We start from the raw sequence: 15,510 nt of genomic DNA, 5'->3' as shown, positions 1-15,510 counted from the left end.
TACAAAATTAGTTGTCTTATGATCATGATTTATTTGGCGAATTTCTTGTTTTCGTGGTTTTCACAATTTACAGGAATAATTGACGCGGATAAAACTGCTGTGTTACAATAAGTACGTCATAATGAAATAGACGTTTTCATTCTGGAAATCCAGGGGAAATATTTATTCCGTTCATCGAACAGAAAAATCTTGAAAAAAATTATGAAAAATTCTGATAAATTCAATCACTTTATGAAGACTTATGTAATTTCTCCAAAATTCGATCCGCGTCGATATGATTCTATTTTCAATTCCTCGTAATTGCGTTACTAGTATTGAAAGGGTGTATATCATTGCTTCCCACAGCATTTCTTCATCACAAAATGAACAAAATCACATCAATTCAATTCCCCTTAACCGGAGAAAGTAGTCACTACAACTTACACCTCGAAAACTTTATTCAATACGAGTATTAATAGATGTACAATGAATATTTTACTGAATGAGATTTAGCACAAGAATTTTTTACAGCCGGCGGATTGTGATTTTTCCAGTACTGGTACTATAATTTTTCTGGAAAATTTCTGTCCGTGTACATTTTATCCATTTCAATATTTATTGGAGATTTTTCCCTTTCGCAAAAGTACAATTGAAATATAGATGGAACAAATAGACTAGAGAAAGATGAACCACGAAGCCGACACGTGTTAGAATGCACGCGACTTGGGCTATTTTTTCCTGACGTCTATTTTTTCCTAGATTCAAACACGTTACCAGAGTCAGAGCGCCTGACTGCTCAGAACAGCTTAGACGACGAAAAGTTTTTTGCACGGAAGTACTAATAGTTGACATTCAATGGATATTGCACTGGATAAGATGCCACTATTGAGGAAACTTGATCGCATCTGTGTGGATTGAAGAGTGGAGGGTCGGGGAAGAGTGTGACTGGAGGAGGGAAAGGCCATGTGGGTGATTCGGAAGTTCTAAGTGAGGAATGCCCGCTGGAAGTTGCAGTGACTGACGGAATGAAGATATAGAAGTGTGAATGGAAATATCCGGAAAAAAATATCACTACGAAAGCAGTGAGTGAGTTTTTCCCAGTGGATAAAAACGAAATCGATTGAAACAGAAAACACGACTGGAAGGACCAGCAACAGTTGAGGTAATTTGGAGAGTATTTCTGTTCTTCTGTGAGTCATGTTATTGCCAATTTTACGCATACCTCGAGTGTTCCATGAGAATTGATACAGCAAGCGCTCCACATTCAATTGTATTCAATTCACGGAGAAACTACTGACGATTTTCGGCGATTTCCATGTTTTCGGAGGTTAATTTTTAGTTAATCATGTAATTGAACGATTAACTCAATTCAAAATAAATGGATAGTGGCATTCTTTTAAAGTGGGGGACTGTCGCTAAGAAATTACCGATATCCTACCGAAGGAATCGAACGTCAATATTAATTTATCATTCCTTATGCTTCAATAATCGAAAATTTTGAAGAAGAAGAGAGCGTAGAACCCTTGCAGTACGGAGAGGGAGCGACGAAGTACGAGGAGGAGCAGAAGCGATCCAGAGATGGATGCTGAGGAGAGAGAGGAGGAAGAAACAATATGGGATTATGGCAAGGGAATGTTCCTTTTCTGTCTCATGCTTACACTTTACGGGTAAGCCCTGTATGAGTATTTGAGTAACTTTCGCCGGCATTTCCTCATCGACCGCACCTATAGTTCAATAACTATAGTTTTTGGTACTGTTAATGCTTAAATTTTCGTACTAATTTGCGTGAGAAAAGCTGATGCGTTAAATTGAAAAAAACTTGCTATTTCCACGCACGAAAAAATTTAATAGAAAAGCCTATCGAATTCGTTAGAAAATTCTATTGAATTTCTATTAAACTTTCTATTAGTTTTCGCCTGATTCTATTAAGATGTTCAATAGAAAAAGTCTACAGAATTCGATTTTTCTGTATAACGGCTTCTTCAAATATGATGTTTCAAAGTCATTCAATTATGCATAAGAAAAGTTTTTTTTTACCACTTTATCGAAGTTTTAACGTAATATGGTTAAGATAATATCATTCTTTCGTTAAATGTATACAAGAAATCCAACGCAATTGATTGAAGAGGAAATATAGTTCAATTGAACAAAATAACCTGAAACGATAAATAATATACGATAGAAGAAAATGATGTGCATCATCATTACTATCATTATATTTTACTGAAAAGAATTATTATTATTTCAAATAATAGATTTTTCAGTTTTATAATTATTACATTTTATTATTATTACCATTATTATTCTTATTATAATCATTCGGAGGCATATTGCTAATTTATTTACTAAAATAACTATGCTTTATTTTCCTACAAAATCACGTGTTGTTGGGAATCGTTTTATTCCATTCTTTCACACTAATTTTTTATTGCAGGGTACTTTTGCATGGATCCTTGGCTGTGTATTTCAAGGGATGAAGAACAAATCGAAATAATAAAGATCCAAAAACAAGACCCCCATTTAAAAAATAAAGTACCAGAGACCAATTTCTCGTGTCTGTCAACATAACAATTTTTTTACGTTCGCTAAATAAACGATTATCATAAATTTAGTGAAAGCTACAAGATCCATTCACCAAACGGATGCAATACGGAAATGAAATTATAATCTTCTCGCAAATAAAAATATGAAACAAGAAGAAAATAATGTCTTTTCAATCAGTCCATGTCCCATCAAAAAATCCTCACCCAAAAAATACCTAATTTTACGATTTTGAAGGTCTTAAAATACGGAAGTGAGACTTTGGAAGGTTTTAATTTGAGACATTCAGTCTTAAGTTGAGACTTGTAAAAGTGTCAATATGAGACTGTCGAAGGTATCAATTTGAGACTTTCGTAGACTCCAGTCAAGACTTTTGGAACACAACTTGAAACTTGTCTTCAAGTTGAGTTCTGAGCATAAGTCTCAAAATGAAGCTTGTGTTTCTCAGGTGCTCTCCTCCTCGATCCCTTCTCACTCATCATATAAACATTTAATTAATTAAGTTCCCCGTAAGAAACGCCTGAGGTAACTCCCCTTTTACTACAATGAATGCGATAGTGATGTAGCGTGAATCGATAACGGTTCTCCTTCATACCAATGCGAAAGACAAAGAGAGAGGATAAGAGTCTGCTCTTTCGCCGGGGGGTTCGCGAGTGCCGTTTAGTTGTCTCCCAGCCGCTCAGCGGATTACTCGAGTCAATAACTGGATTTAAAATTCCACTTTTGTCATCACCCAAACCCGGTGTTATCAATAAATTGAATACAAATGGGTATGTAAACAACTCTCTTTACAATTCCCTCTACATCAATTAGAATGAGAATTCACGAGGAATTACGTAAATAAACTCTCTACTTTGATTACGAAATAACCGGAATTTTACCGCTTATGGTTGACCGGACGGGTCATGCAAAATCAACGATATATTCTTATTACATGATTTATTTCCATTCGCAATGTCTCCGGCAACGTCAACGCCCTTTCGTCGTATTGATTTTTGCCAAGAACGTGTGTTAATATTTGATATCAAGTCTATTTTGAGAACAACCAGGAAAAAGACTTCATTAGCGTCTGCGAGTGATGAATATAGTCAGGAGTAAGGCGAGTGTTTTTGCGAAATTTTTTCGTACATTCGCTACACCTGCAACTTGTGGCAATTGACTTGTTGAAGAGTCGTAATCAAACCTGTCCCACAACAGTTTGTATTCAAAGGAGTATCGTTTGACATTAGGAATATTCTATGAACTTTTTCATTGGGAGTTTTTAGCACCGACATGTGCTAATTCGCATGAAGTTTCCAGACATTTTGTTGCTGAAAAATTTGTCAGTTTGATGTTTCAACAATTGCTAACACCGAAAAAATTTGATTTTTTTTTAAATTGATAGGCAGAGTTATGCAGACTATTTTTGATAGTTATGTATTTATTTATTCATTAAACAGGGGTTAATGTCCGCTTTTCTAAATATTCGATTTGAGAAAAAATTGTCAAAATAATCTTTAAAAATTTGCGCGATGAAAAATTCATGTTCTAAGGCTTAAGAAATTAGGTGCATCTACCAGTAAAATTAGTCCCATTTTACAAGTGTGGAAATAAAAATCTTCGGGGTAAACAGTCCACTGTCGAAATGCACATTTTTTTGTTTTGTTATTGTCTTTTAAAACGTTATTCTACCATTTTTTTCAATGTTCATATAAGTTTATTGTTCATATTAATTCCATAAACATTTTTGTTATATCCAAAGGTTCAACTTCTTTTGAAATTTGAACATTCGCATTTTTCAATTATTCCCTATAACTTAGTAGAAATCAGGAAAATTCCGGTAACTCGGCCCTTAAATTTTCGAATAATTGAAAATTCATTGTAATTCTGTACTGAATATTCATGATTCCATTGAAAATTCAAATACATTCAGAAATTTTGATTTCAATGCTGCACAAAAATTCGGAATTTCGCTGGATTTTCAGTGAAACCTGAAGTGTCCTGATTTTTCCTCTTCAATCGCCGTCAACGTCACTCTTCTAAACACATTACTAGTCGACCGTCCATGAAATTTCAATTTTTTCCAACAGTGTAGAACCTTTTAAACGATTATAACATCCTTCTCAGAAAGCAAAACAACATTTTACATCGAATCCAGGCCGAATACCGGAAGCATTAGATCCAACGATATCTCCCAACATTGAATTCAAATACTTGAACATCAGATAATCGAAAAAGATTCCTTTTGAGTATCTGCACTACCCCACTTAACCGTCTAATTCATACCTATTATTCACACTATCTATAAACGAAGTATTATCCCATCTGTTGTCTTTCAACCGGGACGCAACGGTTCGTTTACTGGTTTCATCACTCTCATTAGCATCCTCAACTCCAACATCTTCGGTTGACCCACTTCGATCGCCCAAGAATTTAACGCATCGAAAATTAGCCCTTTCTCATTTGTGTCTTGAGGGGGAACCGCCCCGCAACTGGAAAGTCCTTGGTCGCCGAAAGGACGCGCGGAACGACTTCGATACATGATGAGACATCTATGAAAGTAGGAAACATATTGAATTCAACCCCTTTTGCCTCTTTTGCTCCATATTTTATTCCGAAACTTCATTGTAAGAGCTTTTGTATGAAAAATGGTATTTGAACCACAATTTTCAGCCGATTTCGACGCTTTTTATTAAAATGTTCGTTAGATTCCGAAGAATAGGATTGGATATCGGCTTTCTTTGAATATTAAATTGATCGCGGGGGAATCCATTCAATCTGTAGTTGTTAGAGTCGTTTTTAGTAGTTGAAGATTGTAATGGTTCATGAAGGGGGTTCAATATACACAAATGCGAGGGCGATCGAATCTAAATTCATCTTTTTTTGGACCTAATGAAAACACCAGAAAACAGTAATCTGAAAAAATTAATTGCCTCATGCTTCATTCGATAGAAAAAGACAAAACACAGAAAAAACTTTTGATTTTCAGGGACATGGCACTGATTTTCAGAGATATATTCCTAATTTTTAGAAATTTATTCTCAATTTTTAGGGATTTGCGATTGTGAAATTTAATGAGCGCAAAATTCTGGAATTCAGGGATGTTGTGAATAATTTTCAGGGAAATGTCACTGATTTTCAGGAAGTCATCTGTAATTTTCAGGGATCTATCACCAAATTTCAGTGATAGAAATCACTGATGATCAGGATTATTCTAATTAATGACAAGTCCCTTGAAATGAATGACATGTTCTTGAAAATCAGAAAATTCTTCTCTGTGTAACAGATACCTAATTTTATTCTCTGGAATACCGAACATTTAAAAATCCAAATTGACTTTTCGTGATAAAAATTTGGTACTCGAAATTAAGACTACAGAATTAGGGATCACAAAGGTCAAAATAAGGGTCACGAGCATTAGAATAAGGAAAGTGAGGGTCAGATTAAAGGTCACAAGGGTCAGATTAAAGGTCATGAGGGTCCGAATAAGGGTCACAAGGGTCAGATTAAAGGTCACAAGGGTCCGAATAAGGAAGGTGAGGGTCATATGTGGGTCATATGGGGATTGGCGAGCGGAACGAGCAGGGGGCGTAGCCCCCTAGTATTTAATATAAAACCTGAAAAAAATGAAGCTTCAGAATAAAGTACGGGGCAAAATGGATTAAATGACATGTTCTTGAAAATCAGAAAATTCTTCTCTGTGTAACAGATACCTAATTTTATTCTCTGGAATAACGAACATTTAAAAATCCAAATTGACTTCTGGTGATAAAAATTTGGTACTCGAAATTAAGACTACAGAATTAGGGGTCACAAAGGTCAAAATAAGGGTCACGAGCATTAGAATAAGGAAAGTGAGGGTCAGATTAAAGGTCACAAGGGTCAGATTAAAGGTCATGAGGGTCCGAATAAGGGTCACAAGGGTCAGATTAAAGGTCACAAGGGTCCGAATAAGGAAGGTGAGGGTCATATGTGGGTCATATGGGGATTGGCGAGCGGAACGAGCAGGGGGCGTAGCCCCCTAGTATTTAATATAAAACCTGAAAAAAATGAAGCTTCAGAATAAAGTACGGGGCAAAATGGATTAAATTCCATACGTTCCCAACTCTTCCAGATGTCCTATCTTAAAAAGCAGAAACATTATGCTATCAAATGATTCACAGACAGAACGAGACTGGGATACGCCTCGGCGTTAGCTGTGGGCATAGGCACAGCCGTCTTCTTCGCTTGGTGGTGGCTGTCCAGAAATAAGAGGGAACGACCACCCACCAAGTGGCGAAAAGTCGGGGAACTCAGTGATATGTTTGTGTTTCCCGTCAAATCACTCGGTGCTGTGAAGGAAAATGCTATGGAGTGCACGCAATTGGGGTTGAAGTCGGGGTGGCTGAGGGATAGAATTCTTATGGTCATTGATCTGGATGGGAGATTTGTTACTGGAAGACAAATGCCTAATATGGTTCAGGTGAAAATTTGTTGCCGTAACTAGAGTACTAAACAACAAATCAGTTTATCGTTATTCTTTCATATTTGTGTTACAAGTTCTTCTCAATTATTAAGAAGTGAATTTAGAGAGAAGAAATGGTAGAAATGGTAGTTTGAATGAATTGAATGATAATGTCAGAGATTTATTACTGAAAGACAAATTAGTTTCAATAACTAGAGAAACATCGAATCAGTTTAACTTTAGCCTTTCATTTTTCTGTTACAAGTTCTCAATTGGCTAGAATTCAGTTTAGAGATAAGAAAGGAAAGAGTGTCAATGAACTGAATCACAAGTTGAGTAGTGGAGTGATGAAACGGAATTAGTCAACTTGATTTTAAAATTAGATTCTGATTAAGAGGGTTTTCTCGTCTGGAGCTTATGCTGCTTGTGATAAAATTAATTGAGGATAACTGACGATAATTCGACAACTATTCAACAGTTCTGAATTACGTGAATTCCTCAAATCAATTATCCAATTACTTTGATGGTCATTTCTCTTTAATTTTCTGAGCGAATCAGTTTCAATTACTAGAGAATTAAACATCAAATCAGTTTATCTTTATTATTTTACCTTTCTGGAACAAGTTCTCTGCAATTGTCTAGAGATCAACTTAGAGATAAGAATGGAAAGAGTCTCAATAAACTGAATCATCAGTTCAGTAGTGGTTGATAAGACGAGATTAGTCAACTTGATTTTTGAATCAGGCTCTGATAAAGAGGAACTTTTCTCCTAGGTCTCACGTTGCTGCACAAATGTGATATCTATATTTGTCCGTCCTGCAATGAAATCGATTGTGACTGATAGTTCTTCAAGCATCCGACAGTTGCTAATTTTCCAAATTGCACAGATCAATCGTTCAATTGATTTTACCTTTTCTGATATCGAGAGAGCAAACTGTCAAATCAATCCTGTTTCTAAATAACTGGAATGATAATTTCAATCCAAAGTGAAGGGATTATATGAGATGCACGGAGAGAAACATTCAATAAAAACCTTACGGAACTGTCACGGAATTTTCACGGACGAAAAAATTGAACGGAAAAACCTATCGAATTCGTTAGAAAATTCTATTGAATTTCTATTGAACTGTTCTATTAGTTTTTAGCCGATTCTATTAAAATGTTCAATAAAAAATATTCAGTAGAAAAAGTCAATAGAATTCAATTTTTCTATATAAGTTATTCTATTGAGATATTTTTTATAGAATTTCCTCGGCTCAAATTTTCGAAGTTTTTTCGGTTGATTTTCCTGATGAGAAGAAAGGAAAAGTAGAATGAAAAAAACTTGGAAAATTTGAGTCGAGCAGATTCTATAGAAAATATATGAAAGGAACAAGTTATGTATAAAAATCGAATTCTGTTAACTGTTTCTATTCAATTTTTTCTGAATCGATTTCGTAATCGGTGAGCGAATTGCGAGTTCCGTAATTTTTACTGAACATTTCTCTCCGTGTGTTTTATATTCAAGTGATAAAAAATAATTATTAAACATTCGTTTATTCAAAATTGATCAATCTCTCTATAAACAAGCAATTCTCCTCCTAGATAACACCAAGTGTAGCCGGTTCCGTACTAACATTACGAGCCCCAGGAATGATGACAATTAGTGTCGATCTGTCGAACGTAGGAAAAAGCTTCCGAGCAGCTGTCTGGGGTCAACCGGTACCGGCGTGTGATTGCGGTGAGGAGATAGCCCGATGGCTGTCCCGATTTCTTCTTCAGGAGGACACTGGCCTCAGACTCGTCTATTACCCACTTGATGGACCGTATCGGGACGTTAGGATGTGCAATCAAGGATTCCCGTTGCTGGAAAATGCGGACTCTGTGAGTGTCTCGTTGATTTTTCACGGAGAAATTGTTACCGAGTCAGCATTTTCACTGTTTAGGGGGCATATCCGGACGCTACGAGCTATACGATGATGAACGAGGCTTCGATAGCGGATTTAAATACGAGAATTGAGGACTCGGTGACGCCTCAGCAGTTTCGGCCTAATTTTGTGGTCAAGGGGGCTGAGCCTCTTGAAGAGGACACCTGGGACTGGGTGAAAATTGGCTCTGTGATTTTTAGAAATGTTAAGCCTTGCACCAGATGCATCTTCACGACTATTGATCCTGATACTGGGACCAAAGATCCGAATACTGAGCCTTTGAAGACTTTGAGAAAGTATGTTCGCAGAAAAACGTTATAATTTTCAGGAATTTTTTAATCCCGAGTTTCGGTCTTGAATGAGTAATAAATACTATAAATAAATATTATAAATACTAGTGAACGGAATTGTTCAATAGAGTCGATGAAAAATGAATCGAATTTCCCAGACGGAGAGAAATTTTTAGAAAAACTCTAGTGCTAGCACGGGAAAAGAGAAATTTTACCTTAACATCACTAGAATTTTTCACAGCCGGTGGATTGTAATTTTTTCCAGTACTCGCACTAGAATTCTGCTAGAAAATTTCTCTCCGTGCGTAGAAGTTCAATGGAAATTCAATAGAATCTGCAATAAAATTCGCTGGATTTTTCTACGAAATGATTTTTACGATCGTGCAATCTCGATCTATTCAAAAGTCAATTGAATTTCATGTTTTAAAATTCAATGATGATAAATTATTCTGAATTCAATCATTCGGAAGATAAATGGGCAGTTATTCAAAATTTGTGATTGACGTTGAATTCCAGATACCGACAAATACAGGACCCCGTCCTGAGGCAATTCACTAAAGACAATCCAGTAATGGGAATCCACTTGGGCCTCAAGGGGCCCAACGGGGTCGTGAGACTCGGAGATCCCGTCTACGTCAGTGTCTGCGAAGAGGAGCCGAAAAAACCCCTGAAATCGCCCACATAGCTGAGGAGATGGGACTCGTGCGACTGCATTGGTCCCCCGTTTTCAGTAGCCGATGATAATGGATCTGATACTTAAATTGTGAATACGAAAGCCAAATTTTCTACAATTTTACAAGCGCGAAATTTTTCATGAATTTGTATTTGTATTTTCGTAACATATTTTTGTAAGGCCTAATGTATACCGTCAGTCGGTAGAAGCGAAAAATATATGAGTTATTTTTAAGAGAATCTAGATCTTCTTCTTATCTTCGTGTTTTCATTTGAATTACAAAATCGAAATCCACCTGTTCCAATGATTTCATTCATCTTTAAAAAAATGTATTTTGAAAAAAAATCAAATTTTCAGGTTTTATAACTTTTTTGAAGACAATCTGTATCTTATTCTCAGTTGATGTTGTCATTTAAATCGCAAAATCGAAGTCTAACGCTCCCGATTATTTTATTCGTCTAAAAAAAATTTCTTCTGAGAAAAAATAATTTTTCGGGTTTTGAAATTGCGAAAATTTTCTGCTTTAACAGCTACAGCTCTAAAAACATCTCAATTCTCTTTACAACTACGTGAGATGGTACTGTCAGTAATATCTGATGCAACCCAAGCTCATCTCGACGTTTAAAATCTCTCAGTGTTCATTCATTAAGTATAGGAATCCTCATTCTTTTAAAAAAAAATGTTCCCTAAAAAAAAATTTGTTCAGGTTTTGAATTAAAAAAAAAATTTGTTCAAGTTTTGAATTAAAAAAAAAATTTGTTCGGGTTTTGAATTTTTTTTTAAACTCAATCTGGATCTCTATTTCACGTTAATGTTATTCTTTAAAACACAAAATTGAAATCTACCTCTCCCAATTATTTTATTCTTTCCCAAAAAATTTCTTCTGAGAAAAAATCCATTTTTTGGTTTTTGAAAATGCGCAAATTTTCTGCTTTAACAGCTACAGCTCTAAAAACATCTCTATTCTCTTCACAACTACGTGAGATGGTACTATCAGTAATATCTCATGCAATTCCCCTAGTTTCGTATCACTCAAGGACACCAACAATGGCATGAGGCATCGCAGCCGTATTAATCCACGAATTCAATCCTAAAGTATCTTCCCATCCTCTGCATGCAATAAGTGATAACAAACTATTTATAACCGATAACCCAAGCTCGTCTCGACGTGTAAAATCACTCAGTGTCCATTTATTAACTACAGAAATCCGTTACAAAATCTATAATTAGCGGTTTCGATTCGTAATAAACGATTTCGCCGTTTGGTCCGCGCAATTCACCGACAATTTAATGGGTACGTGTGTTGCTTCATTCAATCTGGATTTTTGTGATTAGTATATCAATACGAATTACTCAGTGCTGGAGATTGCGTAAAAACAAAGCTGTCATAAAAATTTCATTCGTTCTCGGTTCACTGGAGGGGTCATATGAAAGTATTCCCCGTTTTTTACCTTTTTATTATGTTGATTAAATCACAACTGCCATCTGAAACTGGCGCCACTGACGTTCGATGCAAATTGCCTCAATTGTTGGTATCATTTGTATTCAGTGGATGCAGCAGGTTGAGTCAATCGTTAGGGTATAACATCCTCAAATAAAAACGTTCATTTTATCTTTTATCATCTTGTTATATAGAGAAGCTATCCGAACTGGTTTGAATGTTCCATGCAGTTTTATTCCATCCCATGTAACTCGTTCTGTCTTATTTCACAAGTCACTTCCTCTATAAATGAATGTAAAAAGCGGAGATAAGGAACACATTATCGTAGAGTTACATGAGCCGATGAGGAAATCCTCATTCACGAATTTTTCATAATGCTTCGGTCACTTGAAGAGAAATGATGAATTCTTTTTGTTCGTGAACATGAATATATTTCAGATAGAGCCAGGCTTTATCTCGCTCCAGCTGTCCTAGTTGGTGTTGGGACGCTATTCATCAGTTTACGATGGCTGTGGAGCAAGAGGAGGGCCCGGCCTCCCACACACTGGAGGAAAGTTGGAGAGATCGCCGAGATTTTTGTTTTTCCGGTTAAATCACTGGGACCTGTTCGATTGGATGAAACTGAGTGCACTATTCTCGGATGCAAATCCGGGTGGCTCAGGGACAGAAGTTTACTCGTTGTTGACGATGGGGATAGGTTTTTTACAGCTAGAAAGTGCCCGAAAATGGTTAAGGTAATTTTTCGAGACTTGGGCGTAAAGTAGGGCTTTACGCACGCTGCGCGGGCGCAAAATCACAGTTTTCACACATTGTCATGAAACGTAGGGTTCGACAGTCGTGGGAAAAGCTGTCTTTGACACTTGGGAGGGGAACACTCGCCTTCGGCGAGCGCTACGCGCCTCCAGGGAAGGCGAAAGTTTTTTTTTCGTACTGATCTTCACTTTTCCTCGTCCGGGAATTGATCAAATGAATTGAACAAATGATCGTCACAAGTGATGAAATAGTATAGTTCAGGGCCAGTGCCATGGGGTTTTTTTACTCGCGTGATTGTCAATCCTCGTCTTCGGCTCGGACACTGAGAAAAAAAATTATTTTTGCCAAACATCCATTTACTTGAGAGAAGTATTTATTTTTTCGATGCCGTATTTCTCCAGTCGGGTCATTCCCAGGCAATCTTCATTAGGTGTCAATTATGCCAATTATATTGCTTCAGAAGATGAGCATGTTAGTTATCACTTTGAGTGCACTCCCTCAATAATTATGAACATTAAAAAATTCATCGAAATTCTTCCCTCTAGAGAATAAGAAATTTAGGAAAAATGAATAAACATTCGAGGAGTTCATCCAAGGTCAAATGAAACATAGCCATCCTCTAGAGCAACATGACCATCATAATAGAAGCCTATTCAGGCTCACCTCAGCATTCGTCAATAGGAAAATACGATTTTGTAAAACAAATGCTTCTCTCAAGTAAATAAATATTTGGCAAAAATAATTTTTTTTCTCAGTGGACGCCAACTCCACGCGAGTAGAAAACCCCATGACATTCGCCCTGAAATATACTATTTTATCACTTGTGTCAAGTGAAATTTTGAAATGGAAATGGTTTTTTACGTATAATCGAGAATTTTTAATGGCAAAATTAATTGAAATTGCAGTGGAATTGTCACGTGACATAGATTTCCATGAATTGTACCGGAAATTTGCAATATTTTGTTCACACGTGACAATACTTTTATTATTTCTACTCAATTTTTGAATTTTTATTAGAGATATTGAAGTTTTCGCTAGAATTTTATATAAAAATAAATGATACTGAACAGATTTGTCTTTCCGATAGAGCAATTTGTTGTGAATTCAGATATATCCAAAGCGTTGAAGTGACGTTCATTCATTCCCTCTATCTAGAGTTTGCAGTAGTATATCCAAGCGCCACGTGAGTCGAGAGTGCAGTGAGGAAAAATGAATTAAGGGTGCGAAAAAAAATTATTCATCATTGATAATTTCTTACATGAATTCTCACTTTAGCAAAAGTAAACAATTAATTCATTAGATTTTCTATACGTTTCTTAAACAATAGTTGCTCGTTTGAGGAGGGTGTTTTGTACATTCGGAGTACCCAAAAACATAAATTATTTATCAGAAAAGTCTGACACTGACGATATTTTCCTCACTAGGCACAAAGTTTTTATTAATTTTTTTCCGATTTTTCAAGACTTTTTCTACATTTTAATCTTCTCTCTAAACTCGAAAAAATCATTTTCTGATAAAACTGTGTTACTTTTGTTAGTGTTAGTGGTGAATTAATTATTATAAATAATACTAAACTGTCAATTGAGCCCAAACTCAGAATTCATTTGAGATTTTTATTTTCAAAATTTAAATTATGTTTATCCGACTTTAATTTCAAGGTAATACCGAGTATTTCCGGCTCCATTCTATCCCTAAGTGCCCCAGGAATGACAACAATTAGCGTGGACCTGTCAAAAGTAGAAAAAAAGCTGAAAGTAGTGATTTGGGGTGATACAGTCCCCTCAAACGATTGTGGCGAGGAAGTAGCAAGATGGTTATCAAGATACATTTTGGAGAAAGACTCGGGTCTCAGGCTTGTCTACTACCCACTCGACACTTCCTCCCGCACCATCAGCAGAGTCAACAAGAGCTTCCACCTGTTCGAAACATCCGATCTCGTAATTAATCTCAATTCCAACGAAAAACAAATAAAAAATTTCTAAAAAAGAAATTTAATTCGCGAAATTTCCGCGAATTTCTAAAGAATTGCGTTTTCTCAGGGAGTTTTCACTGATGAGACGAGCTTTGCCTTGATGAATCAAGCATCCGTCGACGATTTGAACACTAGATTGGAGGAGCCGGTGGATCCTCTGCGGTTCAGACTCAATTTCACTGTTAAGGGAGCCCCAGCTTACGAAGAAGACACCTGGGACTGGGTAAAAATCGGATCAGTGACGTTTAGAAACGTCAGACCGTGCATTCGGTGTGTCATGACTACTATCAGTCCGGCGACTGGTGAGAAACATCCGAAAGTGGAACCGTTGGAAACTCTAAAGAAGTAAGAATATCACTAAACTTCATCTAGAGAACAAAATTATTAAATTTAATTAACTTAAATTGAATTAAATTATTTTGCGGATTTTTTTGCTGTCTCTGAATGATGGAAACAATTTTGTATTGAATAATTGATGATACAATTGAATTAGGCCACAGAAATCCCAGAAATATACAGCTACTGAATCGAAAATGTTAATAGAATGCAGAACTGTCTGAATTTTCAATTGAATATGAATATTAAGAATATTTCAGAGAATAATTGAACTGAAATTTAGAGCTCTCATTAATTTACTGATCAAATTATTAAAAAATTAATAGAATGCTTGATTTCTTAGGAACGCGATTCCACGAAATTTCGGTGGAAATGTCACTTGATGAGAATTTCAGGGACTTGATGCAAAAAATTTAGACAAAAATTCAATAGCGAAACGGTAGAACGGTTTAACCCTTAGCTGACGTTTCGAGGAATATCTCCGAATCTAAGGGGGATAACGAAATTTTCGTGACGAGATATTTATTTAAAACCGGCCAGAAATCAAAATCAACTGAAACCGCTTGACCGCTTCGCTACTGAAATGCTCATACTATTAAAGGAAAATTATTGGGTGAAATATTTCAATTAGAACGGTTTATATTGCTACGACGAATGAAATAGAAATCGTTTGTGAGGTTGAATTCGATTTAGGGAGCAAATGACAATGAAATCTCAACATTCAGGTTCAATTCACAATTTTCTTGAATTTTCCATTGAATATTAACACTCAACCCAAATGTCCTGCATTTTCGTGATTTTTGTAGGTTTGTTTTTATGGAATAATCGAAGTTAATAACAGCTCCCATGCATTTTAATAAATATATATTGTTTACGCATGATTTATTTTCATTTTTATAACTTTTATGGATTTTCCGATACTTTTATTCCACTTTTTCATCGTTCTCTTCTTTCATTTAGGTACAGACAACCTGGAGATCCCGCTGTGAAGTCTGTAGTGGGCACAAGTCCAGGATTTGGTATTCATTTAGGTCTGAAAGGTCCGAATGGAATTGTGAGAGTCGGTGATCCAGTTTATGTTGGATAAACCGATATAAAAAAGAACCATATTTTTCTTGTCACCTTACGGTTTGATAGTTTTATAATTAATTAAATAATGAATGAATAAAAATAACTGAAAACAAATGAGATGAAT

The 15,510-nt window shown here is 36.0% G+C and overlaps 2 protein-coding genes and 1 long non-coding RNA gene across 3 annotated transcripts; all 3 read left to right on the top strand.

The window, feature by feature from the left end:
- The first annotated feature begins 776 nt into the window (after window positions 1–776).
- LOC107047020 lies at window positions 777–2,648 on the top strand. The gene is made up of 3 exons (XR_001461626.1): window positions 777–1,141; window positions 1,483–1,646; window positions 2,414–2,648. It is a non-coding gene; the product is annotated as an uncharacterized LOC107047020 (long non-coding RNA).
- A 548-nt stretch (window positions 2,649–3,196) lies between these two features.
- Window positions 3,197–10,056, top strand: LOC107046615 (mitochondrial amidoxime reducing component 2). Its single transcript, XM_029126746.1, has 5 exons — window positions 3,197–3,290; window positions 6,663–6,961; window positions 8,528–8,806; window positions 8,869–9,146; window positions 9,657–10,056. The coding sequence occupies exons 1-5, from the start codon at window positions 3,287–3,289 to the stop codon at window positions 9,823–9,825; spliced, it is 1,029 nt and encodes a 342-aa protein (XP_028982579.1). The 5' UTR covers window positions 3,197–3,286; the 3' UTR covers window positions 9,826–10,056.
- Window positions 10,057–10,860: 804 nt separating this feature from the next.
- On the top strand, window positions 10,861–15,503 carry LOC114841662 (mitochondrial amidoxime reducing component 2-like). The gene is made up of 5 exons (XM_029126718.1): window positions 10,861–11,107; window positions 11,693–11,988; window positions 13,666–13,944; window positions 14,047–14,324; window positions 15,276–15,503. The coding sequence occupies exons 1-5, from the start codon at window positions 11,104–11,106 to the stop codon at window positions 15,400–15,402; spliced, it is 984 nt and encodes a 327-aa protein (XP_028982551.1). The 5' UTR covers window positions 10,861–11,103; the 3' UTR covers window positions 15,403–15,503.
- Window positions 15,504–15,510: the final 7 nt, after the last annotated feature.

This window comes from Diachasma alloeum, unplaced genomic scaffold (assembly GCF_001412515.2).
Source record: "Diachasma alloeum isolate Michigan unplaced genomic scaffold, Dall2.0 Dall_scaffold_00183, whole genome shotgun sequence".
Lineage (NCBI taxonomy): Eukaryota > Metazoa > Arthropoda > Insecta > Hymenoptera > Braconidae > Diachasma > Diachasma alloeum.
This window is presented reverse-complemented; position numbering and strand designations above follow the sequence as displayed.